This window comes from Sinohyriopsis cumingii, chromosome 2 (assembly GCF_028554795.1).
Source record: "Sinohyriopsis cumingii isolate HCF-2022 chromosome 2, ASM2855479v2, whole genome shotgun sequence".
NCBI classification, from domain to species: domain Eukaryota; kingdom Metazoa; phylum Mollusca; class Bivalvia; order Unionida; family Unionidae; genus Sinohyriopsis; species Sinohyriopsis cumingii.
This window is the reverse complement of record NC_142962.1, coordinates 144185223-144198795: the sequence shown is the minus strand read 5'-3', so window position 1 is coordinate 144198795 and position 13573 is coordinate 144185223. Positions and strand designations below refer to the sequence as shown.

General features: G+C 34.6%; 1 protein-coding gene across 3 annotated transcripts; it reads right to left on the bottom strand.

Moving 5' to 3' along the window:
* Positions 1–3242: 3242 nt before the first annotated feature.
* Positions 3243–13541, bottom strand: LOC149806005 (uncharacterized). 3 transcript variants are annotated; one of them, XM_089950832.1, is made up of 11 exons: positions 13388–13541; positions 11808–12301; positions 10947–11082; positions 10216–10467; positions 9639–9820; positions 8200–8218; positions 7121–7155; positions 6410–6473; positions 6164–6231; positions 4547–4614; positions 3243–4499 (listed from the first exon to the last, which is right to left on the bottom strand). In XM_089950832.1, the coding sequence occupies exons 2-11, from the start codon at positions 12279–12281 to the stop codon at positions 4331–4333; spliced, it is 1467 nt and encodes a 488-aa protein (XP_089806958.1). In that variant the 5' UTR covers positions 12282–12301; positions 13388–13541; the 3' UTR covers positions 3243–4330. The 3 variants fall into 3 exon arrangements, with proteins under 3 accessions (XP_089806958.1, XP_089806959.1, XP_089806960.1); XM_089950833.1 differs by having other exon boundaries at positions 13397–13535; XM_089950834.1 differs by having other exon boundaries at positions 4356–4614; positions 13388–13540.
* Positions 13542–13573: the final 32 nt, after the last annotated feature.

The following is a 13573-nucleotide window of genomic DNA, read 5'->3' as shown; positions in this document are numbered from 1 at the left end:
AGTTCACTTAGGAATCTCTAAAATCCTGACCCAGATCAACATGATTACCTGAATAATAATTCCGTTAATAAGCTCATACACATAGACAATAATGAAACTATTATTAGTTGTACACAAATTTGAAATTTAAAAAAACAAAAACAAAAGGTCAATCAGGTCAAGTAGATGTGAACTCTCTATTGGACAAAGTCAAGTCAGTCAAACAATGTTACATTACAATAACATGTAACGAAATTTAAATAAAATAACAGTTAAAAAATGAATATAAATATACAGAACAAAACCAAGTTGATCAAAAGAAATGTTCAGGTACAACTTATTAAAGGAATGATTGATTACCTGATTAATAATTCGGTTAAAAAGCTCAAACACATACAGAATAATGAAGCTATTATTAGTTGTCTCCATAAATGAAATATAAAAAGAAATGTAAATCAGATCAAGCAGAAGTGAACTTAGTTTTGGACAATGTGAAGTCCAGCAAACAATATCAATTTACAATATCATGTAATGGAATAAAGACATTTAAAACTAACAAACAAACAATTAAATTAATTGTATGTATGTATGTATGTATGTATGTATGTATGTATGTATGTATGTATGTATGTATGTATGTATGCATGTATGTATGTATGTGTGTGTCTATGTATGTATGTGTATGTATGTATGTATGTATGTATGTATGTATGTATGTATGTATTCGTGTATGCATGTATGTATGTATGTATATATGTATGCATATATGTATGTATGTATGTAAGTATATATGTATGCATATATGTATGCGTTTATGTATGTATGTATGTATGAATATATGTATGTATGTATGTATGTATGTATGTATGTATGTATGTATGTATGCGTGTATGTTCATATTCATACATTTATATCACTATGTTCCTTTGTCTGTCTGTTTTTTATGTATATATTTTTCTTTCAATCTCTATATCCCTCTCAATCAGACTGTATGTCAATTTCTGATGATACATCGATACAGCCAGGAACTGCTATTCAAAACAAACATATGAACAGCAAGAAATTTTAAATTTATGGACTACTAAAACGAACATTTTTGAATGAAATGTCGTGTTCTGTATTCCGTAGTCATGTTGGAAAATGAAATAAAATTCACAAAAGGAAGAGAGAGAAAGGGGTCTCCACCAGTGCCCATAATGAAGCAGAATTGAATCAACCATGATTTAGCTACGCGGAAATGCAAGGAATCACATCTCAGTTAAATGTACATGAGATTGAAATGTGAAAATCGAACCCTAATTTCGGTCTTAAATGGACCCTGTAATTGGTTTTAAAAAATCGGTGAGCGTCTAAAAACGATGGTATACGTCGCATTTGTAGTTAGCGACACATCTTATTTTTTTGAATCCGTTTAGATTTTATCAAATTATTGGAGGAAAGGAAATGTGCGACAAATTGACCAATTCATCTACAAGATGAAGGACATGCGCCACAATTTATGACCCTCCATAATAAGAGACAAGCACATGACATGAAAATCTATGTAAAAGGAAATAGACGTGATGAAATCTATGCTAAATCTTTACAAAGCAACAACAGCAACAGCAATAATAATAATAATAATAATAATAATAAAATAATAATAATTATCATTATCATCATCGTTATTATTATTATTATTATAGCGTGAAAGTTTTTCTTCTTATTCCTCTAATAATTTGTATTCATTATGTATTTATCTATTCAAGAATTTTTTGTATATTTATTTATTTATTATCATAATATCATAATGACCACCTTATAACGTAGCACACAATATCTGCTACATTGTTAGCATTTATACCTGGCATAGGAATTTTGTTTGTTTGCAATGCTCTGATCATATCAGCTGAACTCATAATTGACTTTTTCACATATATAAGATAACTGGATAGGTTTAGAGGAATACAAAGCTTATCTTAGAAAATGTGATAATTACATTTATAACTATGTAAATTAATCGAGAACATGAATGCTTACACTTTGAGTATAAGTTCATATTTTTGCCCTCAGACGTTGTTGAATTCAGCCGCCATGACCGTCGTATTGCATCCGGGAAAAAGCCAAAATTTTATTTCTTAAACACCACATTCTGCCTAATCAGGTGTGTGTGTGTGTGTGTGTGTGTGTGTGTGTGTGTGTGATTCAGATTTTTAACGTAGCTTTAAACAAAATTCTGTCATATCGCTACGATGTCTGCAGTGTGGCAGTTTATAGTGACGTCTAGCACTGGGGCATCATGCCGCAGACATGTAGCTTGATGCTCCACCCAGTCACATTATCCTAACACTAACCTTTTAATGCTGAGCGCCAAGCGAGGCAGCTGTTAGTACCATTTTTTGGTAAGGCTCGGCTGGTGATCGAACCCACGAACTCCCCATTCCGAGGTGGACGCTCTAACCACTAGGCCACCAGAGCGGTCTCTCTCTAATCAGGCATTGTATCTAAACTTAAGAAGAAATCATATAACGTTGACAGTTTTTGAAAACTTCCGTTTTGGCAATCTGGCCGAATTTCTTTTTCAGCACATATTCTTCTTCTTGTTGTAATGTAAGTGGTCACAAATCCTTCGCTCTTGCTAACTGTATAAAATGCTTTTTAAATTTATTTCAATAAATAGTTGAGTAAATCTACTTGCGAAATGCAACCTTCTCATGATTTTCAGATGGTGTCTTTAACATTTTAATTGCAGATGGAGTGACGTGATAATATATACATGCAATGTTTACACGTATGCATGAACGTAGCACATCACTAATATAGATGGCGCTCTGAATAGATGGTGACGCACAGTACCTAGTTCAGCCGCCAGGGCTATCGTCAGTTACATTTTGGCATATACAGCATTATATCTTTACTGTGCACCACATTCTGTATAACCAAGCATTGCATCTAAATTTCAGAATTGATCATGTGATGATGACTATTTGTAAAAATTAAAGTTTGGCAGCTTGCCCGAATTTCTTTTTAAGCACATATTCATCCTCTTCCTGTTGTAATTAAAGCGGCCATACAATTGTATACATTCTATTCAAAAGTTTTGTTCACCAAATCGGTGAAACAAAATCAACGTACATGCAACGTTTTCAAGCGCTTTGATTACGGTTCTTATAAGTTTTATTCAGATAGAGAGACAAGATAGACTGTACACGCACGTACGAAAACAGTGTCTCCTTCTAAGGAAAATGCGGGAACAAGACGGTGACAAAATTAATAAAGAAATATTCAGAGTGGGTATGCAAGCATATTTATATCCACATATATATAATTTCATTTTCAACATAAATTACAATTTTAAAATTGTGATATTCACGCGAGAAATTTGATATGTCTAATAATATTGTGCGACAAGACGTCAGTTAGGATTGCTGCTTTTTATGTCTGTATTGGTAATAAAGGAAATCTGATTTGTTCTTGATATATATGAACTTGTTATGATGCTATAAAAATTGTCTTGTATGCCGATTAGGGGACTGTTTGTACCTTATGCCTTTTATTTCATAGGTATGAACATGAAAAGCCAAAGTTTTATTTTTTTCTCTAATTAATATAAATTTCTTTGGCATCTGATCTAATCGACAAGAACTTAAAGAGAACCTTTTATTTCGTGACATATACAGGATCGTATTACTTAAGATGTTCATCTATTAGAATGTTAAGTATAATATAGAGAGTTCTGGTTTTATAAACTAAAGCATGTGCTATGAAAAGACAGGATATAAGCTAGCAAACCATTCCTGACACTCATCCATCAATCTTCTCATGCTCTCTATTGCTTCTCTCTTTTCCTGTGTATTACAGTATCATGAAAACCATTCAGTTCCGCAGATTAAAACAAGTATGCACTTTTATAAAATCTAATTTCCTTTTGATGACAAAATATTAATCAACACATGTGCTTTTGAAGCACACTCCCAAACGTAACTTGCAAGTCCCTGACTGTGATTGAGTCCTAACGGAAAATAGCCGTCCACATTGTCCAATGGCAATGCCTATGCAGTTTTGTAAAGTTTAATACCAACAATAATTTTTTTAAACAAATGTTGCAAATATTAAATAGTGATGATTATTTCCCCATCAATACTGGATATTTTGTCGTTTGCATTATAGTTATGTATACACTGTAGGGCGTTCTTAGCAACAAATTTATTAAGTAGATGTTTCATATTTCTCGTATTCATGTCCTCATAGTTGTTTCAGAACAGCCTACATCTTCGTTTGGATTGGAAATACTCCATGATGTCCAGGTAGATTCTATTTCTTAGTAACGATGTTGTCTATTCCATGATGTCCGGGTAGATTCTATTTCTTATTAATGGCGTTGTCTATTCCATAAAGTCCGGGAAGATTTTGTTTCTTCGTAATGGTGTTGTCTATTCCATGATGTCCGGGGAGATTCTATTTCTTCGTAATTGCGTTGTCTATTCCATAATGTCCGGGGAGATTCTATTTCTTCGTAATGGTGTTGTCTATTCCATGATGTCCCGGAGATTATAATTCTTCGTAATGGTGTTGTCTATTCCATGATATTCTATCAGATGGACTTCTGCACCCCTTATTCGTCTTAGATGATTGAGCCGTACTAGCTTCTGATATCTGTTTCGGGATAAAATAATACCAAAAAAAAAATTATATTATTTTCGAATTGCAATGCAATGCTTGACTGTTAAGCATGCAAATTTAGCATTGTCATTTGTCTCAATGTCTTGTTGGATCATCACTTAGTGATCAAATAGGTGATGATTAATTTGAAGTAACTTATGTATATAAAATGGAAAGGAATTTTCAGTGTTTTGTTGTTGTTGTAGGGTTTAACGCCATTTTTCAGCACACGATATGCTATACATGGCGGCCAGTATCATTGGTGGAGGAAGAACCCGGGGAAAAACCCCGGGAAGAACCACCGACCCACGAGAAGCTACTGGCAAGCTTTCTCACATACCCACTTTGGCCGAATCCTAGACTGGAACCCACGCAGACAAAGGTGAGATGGCAGTGATCCGTAACGGAAAGCGCTTTAGACCATTCGACCACTCGGGGGCCCCTCAGTGTTTTGTGATGTGATGTGATTTTGATTTTTAACGTAGCTTTAACAATTTTTCAGTCATATCGCCAAGATGTCTGCAATGTGGCAGTTTATAGTGATGTCTAGCACTGGGGCATCATGCCGCAGACATGTAGCATGATGTCCCACCCAGTCACATTATCCTGACACTGGGCCGACAAGTCCTAACACTAACCTCTTAATGCTGAGCGCCAAGCGAGGCAGCTGTTAGTACCATTTTTGGAAGTCTTTGATATGACTCGGCCGGGGATCGACCTCCCGCATCCGATGCGGACGCTCTAACCACTAGGCCACCGGAGCGGTCAGTGTTTTGTAAAATGTATTCTAACAGAAAGCATTTCAGCTATTAATATATGGGGGGGGGGGGGTTATCGAATGGTTTAAGTATTTAGTATTTACAAAGGAAAACAAAACTCCTATTATAAAATAAAATTATCCAAAAAACAACAAAAAATATTGCAAGCCTCATAGTATTATGTACCTGCCATCTTCCGCAGTAATTTCCTTTTTTTAATAAGGAGCAAAGATATGGTACATTAAAAGTTGCCTTAGGTACCGGCATACAAAGCGCACACAATTGGAAACGATAAGGACAAAATCTCATACATAGTGCTGTCATGTCAGAGCCATTGCTGCGGATTAATCTCATGGATAGAACTAACAGCACAGAGTATGAGTCGCAGGCGTATTATGCGATAGTAGATATTAGTCTACGTTCATGAAATTAAGATGGGCCTTATAGGACAGTGATAGAGAGAGTAACGAGATTAAATACTAACTAGTAGATCCCTAGGATTAACAGTATTTATTATTTCTTTCCTGTTTCTCGAATAGGAATGAGGTGCCACGTATAATATATTCAATAAAATTTAAAACCTTTAATTAGTCTTGGGTGCAAATGTTAGTAAGGAGAAAGCAATGTTATATATTTATTTTTTAAAAATGCGATGTCATTTCATCCTCCGTTGAAAGTTTGAAATTTATACTTGATTGAGCTATGGTATCAAGGTTAGTAGATTTAAACGAGAAGCAGTCTATTAATACGGATTAATTTAACTAAATTTTAATAACTTTACCTACCCTAAGGCTGATTCCACTGATCCCACTGTCCTTAGATGTCTTTTTCATGTCATAACTGGAACATTCTCCTGGAACATAAAACACATGCCACAAATCAACATAAACTAAATACTTGTCGAGTGTCTAATATCAATATTGTGGTGTGCCATTAGTGTTTTACGTGCGTGGCATGTAAGTTATTATTTCTGGTGTACATATGATCTTGATCCCCAAAGTTATGGTCGTAATAAAATTTGTTGAACTTACCATCATACGGTTTGTGAGGTCTTCTCTGAACTGAAAACTCGCTGTATCTTTTCTCATCACATCCCTGGAAAATAAATTATTTCAAGGTCTACAATGTATTTTTCTTTAATGTCTGCATTGGAATCCAGAGAAATTGCAGTATATTTTATTAATATCATGTTTTTAAATGATCTTTGTTTATCATTTTTTTTAATGAAGATTTCTGGATATTTGTCATTTCAAAATAAGATACTATGCTTATCACAGTGTTTTACTTTCTAAAGGTCATTACTTTCTAAAAGACAAGGGCATTTCTTTCTAAATGACATTGCTAAGGACATTACTTTCTAAAGGACAGGGACATTACATTCTAAAGGATAAGGACATTACTTTCTAAAGGACAAGGACATTACTTTCTAAAGCACAAGGACATTACTTTCTGAAGGACAAGGACATTACTTTCTAAAGGACAAGGACGTTACTTTCTGAAGGACATTGCTAAGGACATTACTTTCTAAAGGACAAGGACATTACTTTCTGAAGGACATTACCTATAAATAAAAGAAAAATAACTAGTGTATTGTAAGCTAAAGAATTAGAAACATCATCCAAAATATAAATATACTTTAATTTGTAATGTTCTAGAAGAGCTAAAACATGTTAAATATGAGTATTTTATAAGATTATAAAAGGATTAACCCTAATATGTATATTTTAGTAATCATTTCTTACCGAGTTTCTTCCCAATCGAATCTCTTTCCCTATTTCTGAATAAAAAAATAAATAAATTAATGAATTAATTAAAAGACATACAATGCGCAGAATTATCAGTTCATAGAGCTCCATTATTAAGATATATTCTGTTAAAAGAAAGTTGCAGTGCCCTTTTTATCATCTCTATTTTTGGTTTTAACGGAACCCTTAACACATTCATACCTATAATATGCCGAGGTAATGGAAGCTGTGTATTTCTCAAACACACACGGAGTAAGACGAATCGGGCTGGTTTGGGCCGATATCGATTCCAACACCCATGGATAACGAATCCGTCGAATTACAAACGTAGCTACCGAAGTTCAAGATTAAAATCACCTGTATGGTTTCCTTTTTAGAAGAAACAATTTTAGTATTTTATGGAGAAATATACATTTTACGAAAGAAAAGTTGTTTTTATGGGCCATGCTTTCGACTTCATGTTCAATAGTTGATGCAAAATACAATCCATCTGAATATAAGAGCATCCTTCTCTATATTTACGTTTTTATTTTGGCACAATGAAGCATAATAAAAACAAACTATTACCAAAATTACCATGACCATAAAATACATGCATTAAGATAAAAAAAGAGGAAGAATGACGACATAAAATTATATTAGTTATCACAGTCCTTCCTCATCAGCTTTTCAGCGTTAAGATATTCTAATTTAACTAGTGTAATTGCCCGTTATAAGACAGGAATAAAAAAGCCCCCCCCCCCCCCCATTTAAAGAAAAAGAAATTGGGATTAGCGAGTTTAAAAGAAAGTCTGAACATTAGAATACAAAATTATGTTAAAACTTTGGATGCCGATGCCTGTTTCAATCTCGCGACCACTTGTTTGGCAAGCGTTATGCACAGAAAGACTAATGTGAGTATTCATATATAAGATCCATTGATATTGATGCAATAAACATTGTTAATTAAAATCTTTCCTAAAGCTTACTATTCTTGTGTCTGGTTACCTATGATTAGTACGTATGATATTTACTGCACTACACATTTATATTATTAAAGCGATTTGTGAGAATGACTGGATGTGTGATATACGTACCATCCGCCGACTGGAGAGCCTGTAGGAACAAAAATGAGAGATATGTATTTCCAAAATATTTCAAAGTTTTGGAAGACATATGCAAAAGTGGATTCGAATAAAATGAACAATTCTTTAGGGAAACAGTCGTAGCGAAAACAAAGAAGGATAATCTCATTTCACAACAAATCGGCACAAAAAAAAATATTAAGCGACAAAATGGCGCAACAAAACGACAACTTGCCTGCAGAACATACAGCAAAAAGGTTTATAGAGATAACGCCAAGGAGAATAAATATGGCATCACTACTACAAAACTGAAACTACAAAATAACAACAGTGCAGTAGAACTGCATATCCACATCGTCTCGATTTCATTGGTATGTGTTGTCATTTTATCCCTTTCGTACGTCATCGCTTTTAACAATCAAAGTGTTGAAAATTAGATAGAGCGAGGGAAATGAAATGCAGTAATATGTGTAATCGTACTAAAGTGTATGTATGTATCTATGTATGTATGTATGTATGTATGTATGTATGTATGTATGTATGTATGTATGTATGTATGTATGTGATGTGAAGTGTTGTGATGTGATTTGGATTTTTAACGTAGCTTTAACAATTTTTCAGTGATATCGCTACGATGTCTGCCATGTGGCAGTTTATAGTGATGTCTAGCACTGGGGCATCATGCCGCAGACACGTAGCATGATGTCCCACCCAGTCACATTATCCTGACACCGGGCCGACCAGTCCTAACATTAACCTCTTAATGCTGAGCGCCAAGCGAAGCAGCTGTTAGTACCGTTTTTGTAAGTCTTTGGTATGACTCGACCGGGGATCGAACCCACGACCTCCAGCATCCGATGCGGACGCTCTAACCAATAGGCCACCGGAGCGGTGTGTGTGTGTGTGTGTGTGTGTAAGGTAAATTGACAGTAAATTCCGTCGTGATATTTAATTTTAGGAAATCTGATTTAAATAAGTGAGATTGGTATTTTATACAGATATCTCTATGTTCCTTCTCACAGACAGAGCGAACCATTTGAAAAGCCTTTCCTGACAATTAAATATCCTGAATTAGGTGTTGTATTTGTTGATGTGATATTTTAGACACCACCAATAAAGAATGACTGTGCATAATTCTGACAGTTTCTCAAAACCATGACAGAAAATGGTATCAAACTAGTAAAGGTCAAGACACTCAATATTTGAAGAAAATCGTTTTACGTAAATCTGGGGTTTGTGGTATGCACTTTGCAAAGTTTGAGTGTCGATGCCGAAAAATAATCCAAGACAGTTTCGGTCTTATGTAACGAAGGCGACTGGTAACGTCTGAGAGTCGATAGATATAATTTCTGACAATACCACGAAGTTAGGCGAACGAAATTCATGGTCGTAGAAGGAACCTATTTGTTTTTAATGTGTCTAACTACATTCTTCTGAATGAAAAAACTTACAAAAGCCAGATCTTTAAATTTTTCCTTGTCTGCAATCTCATGCGGAACCAATCCATTCTTGTTTTTAATTTGCAGGGTCTGTTTGCCGCCAGGAAGTCTCAGAAGTTGCATACAGAAATGATGTAGCCCAAATTTGGCACCAAAGTGTACAAGAGTCGGAATCTCGTGCTTGGAACTATGTTCTTAAACAAGACAAAAAGCCGATGGTTACATAAGTATAATGTGTACCACACATTGTTAATAATATTCCCATATGCAACCGTTCAAGCCATTAATTTGCTTTTGGACACCAAAGCTAGTAGTAAGGCAAAATATGTTCGAAGTGTTCGTCTTATCTTTGCCATACTCTCTCATTTAGTTTTTCATTACTAAAAATATTTTAGTGAACTGACATATATCAAGCATTTGTCTTTATACCATTCTGAAATTTATAACTAACTGTGCAGTTATGTATACATTATGAAATACATTGCGTCTCACTGTTATCTTATAACTGATTGTGAATGCTGATACATAACGAAATAAATTGCATCTCATACTGCTGGTTGCTATTTAATTATAGCAGATTAAATCTAACCTCCATATCTGACTATGCTTGAAGGACCTAAATTGTCGGGCATCAGGTCTATCAGCTCCCTGTCTAGGTCCTCTCTGCTGCTGGGGTCGAGACGAAGTACCTGGCAAAGGAGCTCTAATGGGTTGATGACGTCATGCACCAGCTTCGCGATCTCCTCCATCTTTGGTTCATCCTGCAGCACGTGCAACACGGCTTTCCCATAAATGACATCATTGACAAATACAACAAGGTGTCTTTGCCCTGCCTCGACATCTGAAAATATTTTGAGTTTACACTGATATGCTGTTGACTCAACTTATAAAGGAAATGGTTTGGTTCTTATTCAATGTGTAAAATAAAGAGAGGGTAGGATTCGTCGCCTCACTATCTGCTACAAACATACCCGATGCAAGCAAAACTTCATTACGGTAAGACTTGAATGAAAATACAAAACAACAAAAATAAGCTACTCGTTTTAACAGGATATGATCAAAATTGTTTTTCTCCCTAAGATTTAGCAATGCTTACTTGTAAATTTATTGCTAATAATGACGGGATGGAGGCACTTGCATTTATGTCAATTCGCTTTTACTCCTGTAAAGGAAGGATTTACAATTTATAGAATTGGCAGAAACTATAAAAGGTCTCAATAGTCCAACATGGTGGAAGATATTGGATAGTATTTACTTGTAACAATGCAAAACTATTGTTGCTTAAACAAGGCCTAAATGCAATAAAAAAAAGGATATTACCTCCAATACTAAAACTGTAATTCATGGCACTGAAGCGTTGTGTTTCTTTTTTCACATTATCCCATGTCTGACCAACACTGACCTTTGCTTCTTCATGAATCGGCTTGCTAAAGATGAGCATCAATTGCTGATTGGCCTGGACGTAAAGAACATATATATATATATATATATATATATATATATATATATATATATATATATATATATATATATATATATATATATATATATATATATATATATATGTATATGTGTGTGTGTGTGTGTGTGTGTGTGTGTGTGTATGCGATGAAATTGTGCACCAAATTAAATTCATTTAGAAAATGGGGATTATTAATCCTTTTTATCATTATTTTCATACGTCCCTAATGATTAATGTGCGGAAATTCATCATTGATCTAGAATCAACAGCATCGGTTGCTAGAATGTTTATTATGTGCGTATTATTACGCCATGGGCGGATCACAATTTGATATACCAATATCAAGGTATATACTTCCATCAATCGGGTGGCCATAAACCGTACATTAAATAATTAGATAAAGACACACATAGTGCATAACTCTACGTATTTGTATTTCTCGCGACGTTATTGCATACTCTTGTATAACTATAATGCAGAAAGCTCACATCCAGATAACTTGGGAAAATGTCACCGTTATATTTATGTTTTCATTGCTGGAGCAGTTCAATATATTGCGCCAAATGTAAGTTAATTTTCATAAATGTATGACATTATCCAACAAGTTTACTTCAAGGTTTAGTTCTCCTTAATCCATATATGCGACGAAAACCTAATTGAAACAAAAAAAATCTCGTACAAGCATTTTTCTGAGAATATTATTCATCAAAGCGACTTACCTTGACTCCTTCACGCGGCCAGACTCGAACGCTTTGCAGAGGGGGTGTCTGTAATGTTAGACCTTCTAATGTGACTACTAGTGCCATTATATCCTTACAAAGGTTAATAAATTGGTCATGTGACTGATATTCGAGAACTGTCCATCTTTTAAAGTTCCTTGTTCGGGGTGCCAATATCTGCGTTATTTCATGGTGACTCTTATCTATAAAATACAGTAAGGCAATGGAGAAGTCTGGATTTGGGAAAAGCTCTCTGAGATCGGAACGTTTACCACAGCGGATACATTCGTATGATTCTGGTGTAAGTAAAAGAATAGAGACACCCAAACTGGGAACGCTTTTTGAGTTGACCGTCTCTAAATCGTTGAGTTGGAATTGTAGATTGAACCGGCTACAAAAGAAGTCTTCGATGTCAAAGGCGAAACTCTCTCCATCAGGCTGATAAAAGATCGAGTGCACTATTTGTTGCGACATTTCTGTAGTTTGTTCACAATCTGTAATGAAAACTAAACAATAAGAAAGTGAAACTCTCTTTCTCCATGTCTAGTTTTGAAAATCCAAAGCGAATTACTGCAGTTTAGCGTAAATTGATAATTTCCAAAAATGAGCACTAAGTAGTTATTGACCAAAGAGACAGAAAAAAAATGTTCGAATCACTTGAGCTGGCACTAAATCAGCATCGCTATGAATATGATAAAGGACTGTGCTTGAAATAAATCTTTGTTTGCCCTTGCTTTCTGTGATATCCAGCAAGTTTTGGACCAATCCGCATTAGGTTTCTTAGTCACTAAATTGTTGTAGCATAACATTTTAACTCAGATGTCTCAAATTTTGATTTTCTATAGCACGGCTCTCAGAAAGGTTGTAATCACAACAGTTTTATGTTGTTGTTTTTTAAACTGTCTGTATCTCTACATAAACATTTTAAAGCGATTTAAAAACTCTTAAGTATGGGTTTTAATTTTATAGTTTAGAGTTCGTTTCATTCTTTTGTATTTCAGAGCTACTTGATTTGTCAAGCAAATCTATTTTCATCTTGCTGGGCTCCGGTGGCCTAATGGTTAGAGCGTCCTTCTCAGACGAGGGAGGTAGTGGGTTCGATCCCCGGCCGAGTCATACCAAAGACTTATAAAAATGATACTAACAACTGCCAGATGTAGAAGCTTGTCGAAGAGGCTTCTATCAGTAAAATAATACAATTTACGATTACAATTTAATTACAGGTACAAATCAATTTCTAATATGTTGACTAATTTAAAGAGAATTGTTAAATGTAATGAAAAATGACCTCTTTTGAATTCAAACATTTATAAATAGCAACGATGCAGTGTTACGTGGTATGCTAAAATATGGCCTTAAAATACTCTATAAAATCTATTTGCTTATTATCATCGCTGCCCGTCTAGAGGTATGAGATAAAAAAAAAAAAAATTACGGGCAATTGATGGTTATCCATGTCACAATGTAAGCTTTTGATTTTCATATATTTAATTTTCTTTAGCTTAATTTATATGCCTAGTAAACATGTATATGTCAAACTGTCAAATTCTGTATAAGAACTGTGAAATACGAGGATTAACCTTATTTACCTGAGTGACCGGTTGTTGTGTGGCTACCAGTCCACCTCTATCAGTTGCACAACTTAGTAGACTCCATCTGAATAACTGCCTTGTAAATAATGATGACGAAGACTGATGCTATTCGTTTAAATACCTGTTCATATATCTTCCTGGTCTACAAATTTTTCTCACGTGTTAAACAAGTTA